At 44.4% G+C, this 15,437-nt stretch overlaps 1 protein-coding gene across 5 annotated transcripts in view; it reads right to left on the bottom strand.

Annotated features, from left to right (window-relative positions):
• The window catches only part of RNF13 (ring finger protein 13), a 100,279-nt gene that overhangs the window by 49,679 nt on the left and 35,163 nt on the right, over window positions 1-15,437 (bottom strand). For all 5 annotated transcript variants that reach the window (XM_066241733.1, XM_066241735.1, XM_066241736.1 and 2 more), the window contains one exon: window positions 5,930-6,055. In XM_066241733.1, the coding sequence (XP_066097830.1) occupies window positions 5,930-6,055 (126 nt within the window). Of the gene's footprint in view, window positions 1-5,929; window positions 6,056-15,437 lie in introns of those variants that run through there.

Below are 15,437 nucleotides of genomic sequence, written 5' to 3'. Positions count from 1 at the left end.
AATAGTTGTCTTTGTATTAAAACCACATGGTAGCCTGACCAGGCGGTGGCACAGTGGATAGAGCATCGGACTGGGATGCCGAGGACCCAGGTTCGAGACCCCAAGGTCGCCTGCTTGAGCGCGGACTCATCTGGCTTGAGCAAAGCTCACCAGCTTGGACCCAAGGTCACTGGCTTGAGCAAGGGGTCACTCGGTCTGCTGAAGGCCCATGGTCAAGGCACATATGAGAAAGCAATCAATGAACAACTAAAGTGTCGCAACGAAAAACTAATGATTGATGCTTCTTATCTCTCTCTGTTCCTGTCTGTCTGTCCCTACCTAGCCCTCTCTCTGGCTCTCTCTCTGTCCCTGAAAAAAAAAAAACCCAAAAAACCACATGGTAGAAATATCCTGGACTGTAATGACAATGGATGGTGGATGGGTTTCTGACAACTAATCTTTACTCAGCTAGAAAAAAGAAATGTGTACAGTTTTGAAAAATTCTAGTTTACATGATTATCTTAATGTTCCTGAAATAACCAGATATTTTTACAAGTTTTTAAATAATGTACTTCCCACTGGGATACTGATACAATCCTTGTGAGAACTCTGCCTCAGAATGCTAAAAGTCATTTTTCTAACTGAAACATTTAACTATTTAAATACTAAATATTTAATATAAAATTAATATTAATAATATTGATATTTAACATAGCCATAATTTATTTATCCAAGAGCCAGCAATTTTTTAACTTTAAATACCCAGGACTAATATTTCCAAAGAATTCTATTTTGTCACAGTAAAGAACAGCATTGTGCAAAAATAAACAATATAACATTGTTTTGCTTTTCTTCTCAGGAGCCTGATATTTCAGAGGCTCCAGTTCCCAGTGTGAGTAAAAGTGATTGTTTTCAGAACAGCTGGCGGGTAATCAATAGTTCTCACTGGCCTTCTGGACACCCACGTGTCCCCAGTTCTGTTTCTGAATGCAGGCTTTGCTGTGTCTCTTCAGGGCGAGATAAATTTAAAGGCTCAGATGTGCTTCTCCCCACAGAAGATTAAAACTTTTGTAAATGCTCTTTATTTTGGACTGCACAAATAACGCAGTTCCCTAATGTGCGCCCACCGTCTTGCTTGGCTATCTCCTCTATCTACGTCCAAACACTGGGGTAGCTTCTGATCTGCTGTCTCCACTATTCTAACACATAACTTCACTTCATTGTTATGGAGAAAATAAAAGATGTCTAGGTTTCCTTAATTACGGTACCATATTCATCTCTGAAAGGAAAACTAAAGAGTTTACAAAAAGTAAAACCCTAGAATACCCATAACCATTAATCGTTTGAACTATCGTGATAAAGATTTTTACTTCATTCTTTTCTCTTGTGCTGTCATCAATGAAAAGGGTTCCTTTCTCTAAGGGAAGCTTTAAGAGCTTTTCTCATTTGCCTGAGATAGTCTGTCTGAAGTGGTCAGTTTGGACAAAAAAAATAGCCTTGTAACTACTAACAACTGCAGCATTCTGTATAGTGCTGAATTAAGCTTCTCTCGGTACTCAATCCCAGCTTGCTACATCAGGAAAAGGGAAAACTTCTCCTTTCTTAAGTCTATGCATTCATAGAAAACTGTGGTTATATGATAAATGAACCACTATTTATTATCCACAAAGAGTATTCATTTGTAATTCAGAAAAAACACTGTACATAAACGGTAAATTAGGGTCCATAATACAGAGCTTGATCTAATCATCAATATGAATGTCCAAAAAATACAGGCATAGATTTCTGACCTGAAGGTTACGGGCAATAAAGCTAATGGCCGCCCGCCAGTGACTGCCCTCAGAAAGGAAACGGGTGAGACACGATTGTTTCTCCAGTAATGACGGTCTCCTTACCAAGTCACGTGACCTCCGCAGGTGACCTTGACTCTTATTCTTGTGCACTGATGGAACATTTTATTCCTACGCACTACCATAACTTGAGCTGTCCTTTCTAAGCCGAGTTAGACCTTTTACCATAAACTGACACTGAGTGTCTACATCACGATGTGAATCACCAGCAGGCTGCAGTTTATGAAAACTCAGTGCAATGGTTCATTTTGTGTGTCAGCCCCATGGGGCTAGCAGTGCCTCGCTGGCTGACAGAACATGATTTTGCGGTGTGTCTGTGAGGGGGTTTCTGGAAGAGAATGGTATTCGATTCAGTAAAATGAACCAAGATTAGTCTCCACTAGTGTGGGCGGGCATCGTCCACTTCACCAAGGGCCCAAACCAGACAGAGCAAAAGAAGGGTAAACTCCCTCTCTCTGGTGAGTCCGAACAGCCAGTAATTCCCGGGCTCCGGGCTCACAGCCCAACCACCCCGGGGGCCGGGTCTCCGGCGCAGCCTGGATTAGAGCGCGGCCCCTCAGCTTGCGGTTCCTCAGCTTGCAGACTGCGGGCCACGAGGCTGCCCGGCCGATTAGTAGGCATCTCTGCCACTGTTACCATCAATCAATTTGACACCAATGGCACTACCCAGGGAGGGACAGGGGGACTGTTCTACATGTTTTTACATGGACATGTTTATAAAGAACACACTATACCCCTAAGTAGAAGGCTTACTACCATCCCACGTAGTCTGACTTACCGAATCTCTACTGCTCTCCTATTGTGCACTAGGATACAAATTAAACGTGAACTCTAAACACAGGAAGCTCACATAAGTGAAACATACAATTAAAAAGCAGTAATGTGACAAAGAGCAACGAGGAGGTATTTGCAGAGTGGGAGGGTGGCACACCGAGCTGGGTCGACTCGTTCTGCCAGAGGGGACAGAAAGAAAGTAAGGCTTCCAGGAGAACACACCCGCGCCAGCACTTAGATGATGCAGCTGTCAGAAAAAGGTCGTCGGAGTCACCTGGGCCTCACAAGCCCACCTGCACACTTCTGGGCTGTGCTCCACCCTCAAAACTAAGTATTCATTTACAGGATTTCCCTCAGTGTCACAGCGAACCACCTCTCATCCGCATCTACAAAAGGAAGGTACAAAGAAAGTAAAGGTATTCTGGTTTCTACTTACCAAAGACTGAGCTGAGCGCGAAATTACACAGTGCAACAGTGTAACAAACCTCGGAACAGTGTAACAAACCTCGTAACCGTGTAACAAGCCTCCACAGTGTAACAAACCTCACAACAGTGTAACAAACCTCACAACAGTGTGTAACAAACCTTGTAACAGTGTAACAAACCTTGTAACAGTGTGTAACAAACCTCATAACAGTGTGTAACAAACCTCATAACAGTGTGTAACAAACCTCGTAACAGTGTGTAACAAACCTCGTAACAGTGTAACAAACCTCGTAACAGTGTAACAAACCTCACAACAGTGTGTAACAAACCTCACAACAGTGTGTAACAATCCTCATAACAGTGTGTAACAAACCTCACAACAGTGTGTAACAATCCTCGTAACAGTGTGTAACAAATCTCGTAACAGTGTGTAACAAACCTCACAACAGTGTGTAACAAACCTCGTAACAGTGTAACAAACCTTGTAACAGTGTAACAAACGTCACAACAGTGTGTAACAAACCTCGTAACAGTGTGTAACAAACCTCGTAACAGTGTGTAACAAACCTCGGTGTCAGCAGCTAGTCTGTTTCACTTTTCAGAGGCAAGAAATTCATGAAGTACCAAATAATATTTCATTGTTTTGGAATAATCTATCTATAATTTATTACAGCTTCGTTTTAGAACAGATCTTAAAACGGTTTAAATTCAAACTACTAAAAACAACCTAAGAACTCTGAAGAGCAGGAAATCGACTATATTTGACTTCAGGCTCTAATCTACTTCCCACTTTAAAGGCGATTAAGAGTTAAGATTTACCAATAAAAAAATGGGAAGAGGACATGAACAGACACTTCTCCCAGGAAGAAATACAAATGGCCAACAGATATATGAAAAGATGCTCAGCTTCATTAGTTATTAGAGAAATGCAAATCAAAATTACAATGAGATACCACCTCACCCCTGTTAGATTAGCTATTATCAACAAGACGGGTAATAGCAAGTGTTGGAGAGGCTGCGGAGAAAAAGGAACCCTCATACACTGTTGGTGGGAATGTAAAGTAGTACAACCATTATGGAGGAAAGTATGGTGGTTCCTCAAAAAACTGCAAATAGAACTACCTTATGACCCAGCAATCCCTCTACTGGGTATATACCCCAAAACCTCAGAATCATTGATACGTAAAGACACATGTAGCCCTATGTTCATTGCAGCACTGTTCACAGTGGCCAAGACATGGAAACAACCAAAAAGCCCTTCAATAGAAGACTGGATAAAGAAGATGTGGCACATATACACTATGGAATACTACTCAGCCATAAGAAATGATGACATCAGATCATTTACAGCAAAATGGTGGGATCTTGATAACATCATACGGAGTGAAATAAGTAAATCAGAAAAAAACAAGAACTACATGATTCCATACATTGGTGGAATATAAAAACGAGACTAAGAGACATGGACAAGAGAGTGGTGGTTACCAGGGGTGGGGGGGGGGAGGACGCAGGAGGGAGGGAGGGAGAGAGTTAGGGGGAGGGGGAGGGGCACAGAGAAAACTAGACAGAGGGTGACGGAGGACAATCTGACTCTGGGTGAGGGGTATGCAACATAATTTAATGACAAGATAACCTAGACATGTTTTCTTTGAATATATGTACCCTGAAATATTAATGTCATCCCATTAACATTAATAAAAATTTATTAAAAAAAAAAAAAAAAGAGTTAAGATTTATTACTAACATACAACAGTAACAGTATCTACTATTTACAAAGTGCTCTAGATTTTCACCCCCCTTCACAGTTATTAGTTTTATTCCTTAATAAGGTTATTATGGAGGTGTTATTTCTTTCATGAAATAAAAGGAGCACATACAATGCAGGCACAGTCCAAAGACAGATCTGCAAAAACAGTATTGAAAGAATCAGTGCTTAACCGGCGGGGGTGCAGTGGACAGAACTTCGCATGGGACGCTGAGGTCCCCAGCTCGAACCCCGAGGACTGGAGCACAGGCTTGCTATCGCGTGCAGCACAGGTTGCTGGCTCGAGTATGGGATCATCAACAGGATCCCATGGTCTCTGGCTTGCCTCAAGGTCACTGGCTTGAGCAAGGAGTCGCTGTCTCAGCTTGAGCCCCCCTAACCCTTGTCTGTCAAGGCTCATATGAGAAGCAATCAATGAACAATTTAAGTGAAGCAACAACGATTCTCATCTCCCTCCCTTCCTGTCTCTCTCTCTAAAATTGATTTGTAAAAAGTGAAAGAAAAGTATCAAAAAACACTCCTTTAGTGTTGCACTAATAATGAGGGTGAGGGAATTCCCCCAGCACTTTGTTTTACTATCTGAAATGCCAGCTTAACCCACTCTGGGGAAGATGAACTTTACACAGGCAAGTGGATCAGCTTATTACAACAGAGAAATCCCCATGTCAACACAGACCCAGATCTAGGAAGTGGAACAGGAGGCTGAAGACATAAAACCAAAGGTTAACATTTCCATTCCTCCATTAGGTCAGGCAAGATTCCATCACTCAACCGCAGTTCAGAGATGCCCAATAACCACCTGGAAATTCTTAGAACCAGTAGTAATTATTTATGTCCTAGCAAATTTGTCTGTTGTCCATCTTATTAAAACTGTGACTCATAAAACCAATGGCATGCCCCTCTTCGTACTAGCTGCTGAAAGCTCAGAATACATTTTGTAGCAAGCGAGGAAGACTGATGTATGCTTGCTCCTGTATTTCCACCCTCACCATCTCATCTTGCTTTTGTCCTCACACTTTCCATTTTTAAATCTGAATTGTGTAAACTTTCTTAAATCCTTACTGAAACAAGAAAGAAAGGATTTAAGATACTAACTAAACATACAGAAACAAAAAAATATAAAAGCAAACATTACCTTTACATCAAAATTGCAATCAAGTCTCCTAATTAACACGATGAAAGCGCCAGACGAGTTGTCTCTTAGCGGCGGAGGCACTATGGGTTCACAGGCATTCTCGGGTTTTGAAGTAATCAAAAAACCCTGAAAAAGAATTGGTAGTAAGTTTCACTGTTAGACCTCCCAAAAATGCAACGCAACTTGCTTCGGTAAATTTCTTTTCAATTTGTTCCACGCGTTATGCGTTATGCTACATGATTATCTGGCAATAGTTCCTAACTTTCAACTGCCAACAACTGCAGAACTTCTAATTAGTACTTGGTTTCAGAAGCATTTTGTTTTTTTAAGTAAGTTCTGTTTCTGCTATTGAAGTCTGTTAAAAAGTCACACACAAGTCATTACCTCAAAACAAGCATGTTAGCATGTTGGTATATTTCCCAACAATGAGGGACATTTTTGAATCAAGCAAAGACTTCCTTTAAATTAATTTTTTACTAGTCTCATTTATTTGTTTTTAATTGAAATTAATTTTTAAACTGTTTTTATATTATCAAACAATGAAAATGTACAGAATTTCTAAAATTTATTCCATAGAAACATTAGTTGGCCCGGCCTGTGGTGGCATAGATAGAGCACCAACCTGGTACCCTGAGGTCGCTGGTTCGAACCCTCAGGCTTGTCTGGTGACAGGACACAGGACAAGCAACCAATGAACAACTAGAGTGAAGCAACGACTTCTTGCCCTCCCCCCACTCTGTAAAATCAAAAATAAAATCTTAAGAAGAAACATAACTGGAGTTCATAAAGGTGTATGGCCCCGGCTACATTGTTTTTCAGTAGCAAAAACCTGAAACCATGCACATCAATAAGGTAGCCATTTAAAATATTATAATATATTCATTCAGCAAAAAAATAATGAGGCCCTGGCCGGTTGGCTCAGTGGTAGAGCGTCGGCCTGGCGTGTAGAAGTCCCGGGTTCGATTCCCGGCCAGGGCACACAGGAGAGGCGCCCATCTGCTTCTCCACCCCTCCCCCGCTCCTTCCTCTCTGTCTCTCTCTTCCCCTCCCACAGCCAAGGCTCCATTGGAGCAAAGTTGGCCCGGGCGCTGGGGATGGCTCCTTGGCCTCTGCCCCAGGCGCTAGAGTGGCTCTGGTCACGAGGCCCCGGAGGGGCAGAGCATCACCCCCTGGTGGGCGTGCTGGGTGGATCCCAGTTGGGCGCATGAGGTAGTCTGTCTGACTGTCTCTCCCCATTTCCAGCTTCAGAAAAATACAAAAAAAAATAATAATAAAATAAAATAATAATGATGAAACCGATTAAGGTAACTCTGGCCGGTGGCTCAGCAGTAAAGTGTTGTCCCTGTGTGCGAATGTCACAGGTTGGCCTCCCAGTCAGAGCACACTGATGAGCGCACAACGAAACTAAACAACTAAGTGAAACGAGTGGATACTTCTCTCTCTCTCACATCAATGGAAAAACTTTTTTTAAAAGAATGAGGCAAAAAAAAAAAAAAAAAAGAATGAGGCAGCCTGACCAGGCAGTGGCGCAGTGGATAAAGCATCAGATTGGGACACGGAGGACCCAGGTTCGAGTCCCAAGGTCACCAGCTTTAGCGCGGGCTCATCTGGTGTGAGCAAAAAGCTCACCAGGTTGGACCCAAGGTCGCTGGCTCGAGCAAGGGATTACTCGGTCTGCTGAAGGCCCGTGGTCAAGGCACATATGAGAAAGCAATCAGTGAACAACTAAGGTGTCGCAATGAAAAACTGATGATTGGCCCTGGCCGGTTGGCTCAGCGGTAGAGCGTCAGCCTGGTGTGCAGGGGACCCGGGTTCGATTCCTGGCCAGGGCACATAGGAGAAGCGCCCATTTGCTTCTCCACCCCCCCTTCCTCTCTGTCTCTCTCTTCTCCTCCCGCAGCCAAGGCTCCATTGGAGCAAAGATGGCCTGGGCGCTGGGGATGGCTCCTTGGCCTCTGCCCCAGGCACTAGAGTGGCTCTGGTCGCGGCAGAGCGTCGCCCCTGGTGGGCGTGCCGGGTGGATCCCGGTTGGGCGCATGCAGGAGTCTGTCTGTCTCTCCCCGTTTCCAGCTTCAGAAAAATACAAAAAAAAACCCTGATGATTGATGCTTCTCATCTGTCTTTGTTCCTGTCTGTCCCTATCTATCCCTCTCTCTCTGTCTCTGTCAAATAAAAAATAAAAAAAAAGAATGAGGCAAATTTATATACACTATTTGAAAAGATGTTCATAAGAGTTGCTTTCCCAGAACTACAGGATGGTTTGACATCAGTAAATGTATTAGTATAAGATGTTATTTATTATAATAAATATAGTCATATAAGATGTTATATTAATAAGTGTTATTTATAATATAAAGTATTACTGTATATTGATATTAACAGAAAATATTAACTTAATAGATTAAAATAAAAACCAAATGACTATCTTAGCAGATGTAAAAAATGCATCAAGATGATCAAATTCATTATTTCCATTAATAAAAAGAAATGAAGCAATTAAAGCTATGACAAGTTTCTCTGGCCCTGACCAGTGGTTCAGTGGATAGAGCATCAGTCTGGCATATGGACATCCCAGGTTTGATTCCCAGTCGGGGCATATAAGAGAAGCGGTCATCTGCTTCTCTCCCCTCCTCTCTCCCTTTCCTCTCCCTTTTCTCCTCCCTCAGCCAGTAACTCGACTGGTTCAAGCATTGGCCTGGGCGCTGAGCACAGATCGGTTGGTCTGAGTGCATCAGCCTCAGATGCTAAGGATAGCTCGGTTGATGCAAGCATTGGCCCCAGATGGGGGTTGTCAGGTAGATCCCAGAGCGCATGCAGGAATCTGTCCCACTGTCTCCCCTCCGCTTAAATAAATAAATAAATAAATAAATATATAAAGCTATGACGCATTGCCTCAACAACAGTCAGTAAGGTCTATTGGTCACACAAACAAGCTATTCCAAAGATTTAGCAATTTCTCCTGCCTTAAATTTCATTGCTTAGCTTGTGATAGGGAATGTTTTTGCACATTTCAGGACTAAAATGCATCATATCTTCATTTACTCATAAAATAATTCTCCTTTATTTCACAAAGAGTTTGGTTTTAACTGGGGCTGTGGTTATCATTTCAACAATGAATACTTACTTCTCTCATATTGAATTTACACCCTGCTGGTCTTTTCTGCACCTTCATGCATACATACTTTTTGCTTTAATGCCAAATGACATAGTACAGTTCTTTTCAAAACATTTATAACAGCAATAAAACTGAACCTGTGTAGTACTACTAAGGCATTTAACGCAACCGAAGTAAAGACAACATTAGCAGGAAGGCCAAATGTCCCATGTCCTGGTGACGACAGCTCCATCACCATGACTGCCACCTGGTGGACATCAATTGAAAGACATCTCCCAATTTCAGGGATGTTAAAACATGGGAAAATAAAACGCATCTTAGAATCAATAAACTTATAGTATTAGAATCAATAAACTTATAGTATTAGAATCAATAAACTTATAGTACGTACAGACTAAAAAAAGGGGGGTCTACAAGTGTAACTTCCAGAGGTTTTTGCTTTTAAGCTTTTTAGTACTGTGAATGTGTTATGACAAACATGTAAAAAAGGTATGTATAAAACGTACATAAGCTAAAAGTACAAAAAAGTATTAGCATCAATTAAAAATTGAATTCTTTAAGAACACGGGTCTTAAATTATTAAACATTATATTTCCTGTTGATTATGCTAAAGAATAACTTGCTAAAACAGCTTACTAGTTCCTATTCTTCCTTCAGACGTAAGTCACATAAAACTAAATGCAAACTTACTTTCTCTCATCCACAAAGTCTATGAGGTAGAGCAACAGGCTTGCCAATGAATTTGGCAGAAGCTTCTTAAATAGGAGTGGCCCAAAAGGTGCTGCTGCAGCCAGGCCCACATGCCCAGCATCTCCCTCGAGGACCAATTCCTTCTTATGGAAAGAATGCTTGCTCCAAAATCAAGAATTCTCCTCTTCTGACAGTGGTACTCTGCAGGAAACCCAAGAAAACTGCCTGGGCCTGGGAGACCCAGAAGCTGGGGGCCCACCTTTCCTCTCTTTGTGGCTATAATTCTCTGATGACTAAACAAGGTGCTGGGCAAAAACAGCGCATGCAGACTGGCACCTGGATTACCATCAGAGGCATAACGCAGGTAAGTTCACAATATATTAGTATGTCGCTTTTCAAAAAGCTTTTGTGAGTACACAGAAAGCCAAGTGCACAGCTTATGATTTTTCAACTTAATGACTTTCACAAACTGACCACAACTGAATCGGGACCTAGAACGTGAATAGCAAGCACTCCAGAAGTCCCCTCCCCTCCGCCACTCACTGCTCCCCGGCCGATCCCCAGGTCCATGGCAGGAACTTCCAAGAGCTTAGACTAGTGTGGGCCTAATCTGACACTTAACATGAACAGAACCACACAGTATATACAGGAAATGCTCTTCCAGATTTCTTTCTGCCAGTACTATATTTGTGAGATTCAACCCTGCGGCTGATAGATTTTTCACTTTCATTTCTATGTAGTATCACATTGTGTGAATATGCCAAAGTTTATTCTTCATTTATAAAAATGAACAAGCAAGGATATCAAGGCTGATTCTGAAATTTGATACAAATACCTCAAATGTCAAGATGTTCACCTTTCTGTCCCAATTTTTACATTCAAATCTAGACCAGGAAGAGTTACACTGATCAATCAGACTTTATCAGCTAACATTTTCCTAACATGAGCCACATGATTCTCTTTATATCAACAACTTTCTAGAATGTTAAAAATAACCACAGCCCTTTTGTCTAACTTGTTATTAGATCATTCTTCCAAAACCTACCAGTAACTTTCACTTACAGTACACATTTAATCTTTTTCACAAATGGTCGATTGCTCTCCTCCTGTGCAGAAACATCCTGTAACCAAAATCCATATCACAGTAAGTTCTTTTAACACTATGCTCCAAATACATTGGTCATATTCCATGAGGTCTCTGTTTACGCAGTAGGATGGTTAAGACTGAGTCCCTACTCAACTAATATCTGAAAAGCATGAACGTATCCAATAAGATAAAACAAAGTATAAGCAGCATGTACCACAACTGCACAGAACAGAGCACATCATTCTAACTATGGGAGGCAGTAACAGAAAAGATAGTGTAAGCCTTGGTTCTGACATTTAGTAACAGAAAAGGCAGTGTAAGCCTTGGTTCTGACACTTAGTAACAGAAAAGGCAGTGTAGCCTTGGTTCTGATAGTAACAGAAAAGGCAGTGTAGCCTTGGTTCTGACACTAGTAACAGAAAAGGCAGTGTAGCCTTGGTTCTGACACTTAGTAACAGAAAAGGCAGTGTAGCCTTGGTTCTGACACTAGTAACAGAAAAGGCAGTGTAGCCTTGGTTCTGACACTAGTAACAGAAAAGGCAGTATAGCCTTGGTTCTGACATTTAGTAACAGAAAAGGCAGTGTAGCCTTGGTTCTGACACTAGTAACAGAAAAGGCAGTGTAGCCTTGGTTCTGACACTAGTAACAGAAAAGGCAGTGTAGCCTTGGTTCTGACACTAGTAACAGAAAAGGCAGTGTAGCCTTGGTTCTGACACTAGTAACAGAAAAGGCAGTGTAGCCTTGGTTCTGACACTTAGTAACAGAAAAGGCAGAGTAGCCTTGGTTCTGACACTAGTAACAGAAAAGGCAGTGTAGCCTTGGTTCTGACACTAGTAACAGAAAAGACAGTGTAGCCTTGGTTCTGACACTAGTAACAGAAAAGGCAGTGTAGCCTTGGTTCTGACAATTAGTAACAGAAAAGGCAGTGTAGCCTTGGTTCTGACACTAGTAACAGAAAAGGCAGTGTAGCCTTGGTTCTGACACTAGTAACAGAAAAGGCAGTGTAGCCTTGGTTCTGACACTAGTAACAGAAAAGGCAGTGTAGCCTTGGTTCTGACACTAGTAACAGAAAAGGCAGTGTAGCCTTGGTTCTGACACTAGTAACAGAAAAGGCAGTGTAGCCTTGGTTCTGACAATTAGTAACAGAAAAGGCAGTGTAGCCTTGGTTCTGACACTAGTAACAGAAAAGGCAGTGTAGCCTTGGTTCTGACACTAGTAACAGAAAAGGCAGTGTAGCCTTGGTTCTGACACTAGTAACAGAAAAGGCAGTGTAGCCTTGGTTCTGACACTAGTAACAGAAAAGGCAGTGTAGGCCTTGTTTTGACACTAGTAACAGAAAAGACAGTGTAGCCTTGGTTCTGACACTAGTAACAGAAAAGGCAGTGTAGCCTTGGTTCTGACACTAGTAACAGAAAAGGCAGTGTAGGCCTTGTTTTGACACTTAGCTGTATTTCAGCTGGGCGCCAAAAGCTGACCCGACTACTACAAGTGATCTGACTGATGTAACAACAAATAGGAACTATCACTTTCTTTTTAAGTTAAAGATGTAATTGGCCTTATTACAGAATTCCTGAATACAGCATCCCATCTAGCAAACAGAAATGTGCTCTGAACTAGCACTCTGGAACCTGCTGTAGACTCCTATCCATGCACTGGAAAACCAGGTTTTTGGCAAGTACACCACAGTTGTTTCAACAAATTTTTGACACTATGACTAAGCTATATTTCTTTTTTTAAAAAGATTTCATTGATTTTAGAGAGAAGAGAGAGAGAGAGAGAGAGAGAGAGAGAGAGAAGGTGGAAGAGTGGGAAGCATCAATGAATAGTAGTTGCTTCTCGTATGTGCCTTGGCCAGGCAAGCCCGGGGTTTGAACCTGTGATGACCTGTGTTCCAGGTCGACGCCTTAATACTGCGCCACCACAGGCCAGGCTAAGCTATATTTGTACTCCTTTTAGTACCTACCTTCTAAGACTCCAGGGCACTACATTAGCATACTGACCGTCAAGCTTCCTGCCACCTGCAAAGTGGACAGCCCTACTTCCACGTCCTTCTGCACATCACTGAGGAGTGCACTAAGACACAAATACGAGGGTTACGCATGAAGAGGTTTCCAAAACCTCCTCACAAATTAGGTTTTATATTTGTAACATTATTCAGAGTGGTGACCAAGTGTCTTTCAACCTCAAAGGTATTCTCTCTCACCTTGTATACATGGTCACTATTCTCCCCAATAACCTTTCTTGGTTATATATTTTATCAATGAGTAGATTTTAGATTTTAAAAAAAATCTAGATTGAAATATGTCATACTAGATGCTTCCAGTCAAGATGATGAATAAACACTGCATCTGTGCCCTGGCCATGTGGCTCAGTTGGTTAGAGCATCGTGGTGATAGCCAAAGGTTGAGGGTTCAATCTCCGGTCAGGTCACATACAAGAATCAACCAATGAGTGCATAAATAAGTGGGACAACAAATCAATGTTTCCTCACTCACTCTCTTTCTCTTTCTCTCTCTCTGTAAAGTAATTAATTAAAACAAAACAAAACAAAACCACTGTGTTTCTCTCCTCCCATGACCACATCAAAATTACAACTAAATTATCGACCAATAATCTGGAGAACCAGCTAAAGACTATTAGAACTCCCGTAAAGAGGGAATAAAGAAGCCACATGGAGATTGGTGTCGGGACGGGGGAGCCGGGAAGCAGGAGGGGTCTCTCGGCTACAAAGGTCCACGTGAGGAGTGGAGAGTCCTACTGGGGGCTCCCCAGCCCAGGGCTCCAGTGCTGGGAGGAGGAGTCCCCACATCTGGCTGGGAAAATCAGGGGGGCTCAGTCCAGGTGGGAGGAGGGGCTACTGGAAACGCAGCATCCTCTTAAAGGGCCCATGCCCAGCTCACCTGCTCACAAACACTCATCTAACGCTCCAGCGACCGGACAGCAGCGTGAGAGGTGCGAGACGCACAGGGAGAAACTGAACTGTGTGGCTGCAGAATGAGGGCCGGAGGGACAGCAAATACTGTTCCTGCGCTGAGCCCTCTCCCCATACGGCCTGCGGGCACAGGCCCTGCAGACTTTCTTAAAAATTCCCAAGGGTCCACAGACCCTAGGCAGGCGACAACTGGCCTCACTGTGCACTGTGCCTCTTGCTGAAAGGCCCGGCCCAGCACTGGGACCAAATCAGAATATTCGTGACCAACGCTCGTCCCACCCGTGACTCCGAGACCGAGCCCCGTCTGAAGCCCTTTCACCAGCTGCTCCTCACAGGCAGCTGCCCTAGCCCGCGTTGCTGCATGGCCCATCTCCGTGGCCCTGGGGCCTCTCCCACAAGCCTCCGGGCCCAGCACAGGCAGCGGTGACCTTGGCCAGGACAGGAGCCCCATCGAAGAGGCACCAAACTCACATACACCCAGTGGCCGGCTTCAGACCACAACAGGGCACCACCCAGTGGGCTCCACAACCAGCACCCCGAGGGCAGTCTCGGCGGGCCCGCGCCTCACAGGCGATCCGGCTCCTCGAGGTCCGCCCCGCACAGTGGCTCCTGCACTGCGGTCATGGCCAGTCCTCCCAGCCGGCCAGCCCCACCGACTTGCCAGCAGCAGTCAAGGCTCAACTACAAGAGGAGGGCGCGCACCACCCCCCGAGGGGCACTCCCGGAGCCCCTGGTGGAGGTCAGGAAGACACGCCTCTGGGCTCCCCAAGGCACCCCACCCCCACGAGGGACACTCCCGGAGCCCCTGGTGGAGGTCAGGAAGACACGCCTCTGGGCTCCCCAAGGCACCACCACCCCCACGAGGGACACTCCCGGAGCCCCTGGCGGAGGTCAGGAAGACATGCCTCTGGGCTCCCCAAGGCACCCCACCCCCACGAGGGACACTCCTGGAGCCCCTGGCAGAGGGGTCGGGAAGACACGCCTCTGGGCTCCCCAAGGCACCCCACCCCCCCGAGGGACACTCCCGGAGCCCCTGGTGGAGGTCAGGAAGACACGCCTCTGGGCTCCCCAAGGCACCCCACCCCCACGAGGGACACTCCCGGAGCCCCTGGCAGAGGGGTCGGGAAGACACGCCTCTGGGCTCCCCAAGGCACCACCACACTGGGCCCCCCGAGGGACACTCCCGGAGCCCCTGGCGGAGGGGTCAGGAAGACACGCCTCTGGGCTCCCTGAGGCACCACCACACTGGGCCCCCCAGGGACACTCCCAGAGCCCCTGGCAGAGGTCAGGAAGACACGCCTCTGGGCTCCCCCAGGCACTACCACACTGGGCCACTGGCAAGCCTGCGAGAAGTGTAAGCTCTACCTGATACCTGGAAACAAACACAGCGCGCACAGAAACACGTTCCAGATGAAAGAACGGGGAAAACTCCAGAAAAAGAACTAAACCAAATGGAGGCACGCAGTCTGCCAGAGTTCAAAACACTGCTTACAACAGTTCAAGGAACTGTTCAGTGAACTCAGGGGAAGAAGAGATAAAAACGTCTCCACAGGTTTGAGCTTTTTTTTTTTTTTTACAGAGACAGAAAGTCAGAGAGACGGATAGACGGGGACAGACAGACAGGAACGGAGAGATGAGAAGCATCAATTATTAGTTTTTCTTTGTGCATTGCAACTCCTTAGTT

Source organism: Saccopteryx bilineata, chromosome 8 (assembly GCF_036850765.1).
Source record: "Saccopteryx bilineata isolate mSacBil1 chromosome 8, mSacBil1_pri_phased_curated, whole genome shotgun sequence".
NCBI classification, from domain to species: domain Eukaryota; kingdom Metazoa; phylum Chordata; class Mammalia; order Chiroptera; family Emballonuridae; genus Saccopteryx; species Saccopteryx bilineata.
Note: the sequence above shows the minus strand (reverse complement) of the source record. Positions and strands in the feature narration are given on the sequence as shown.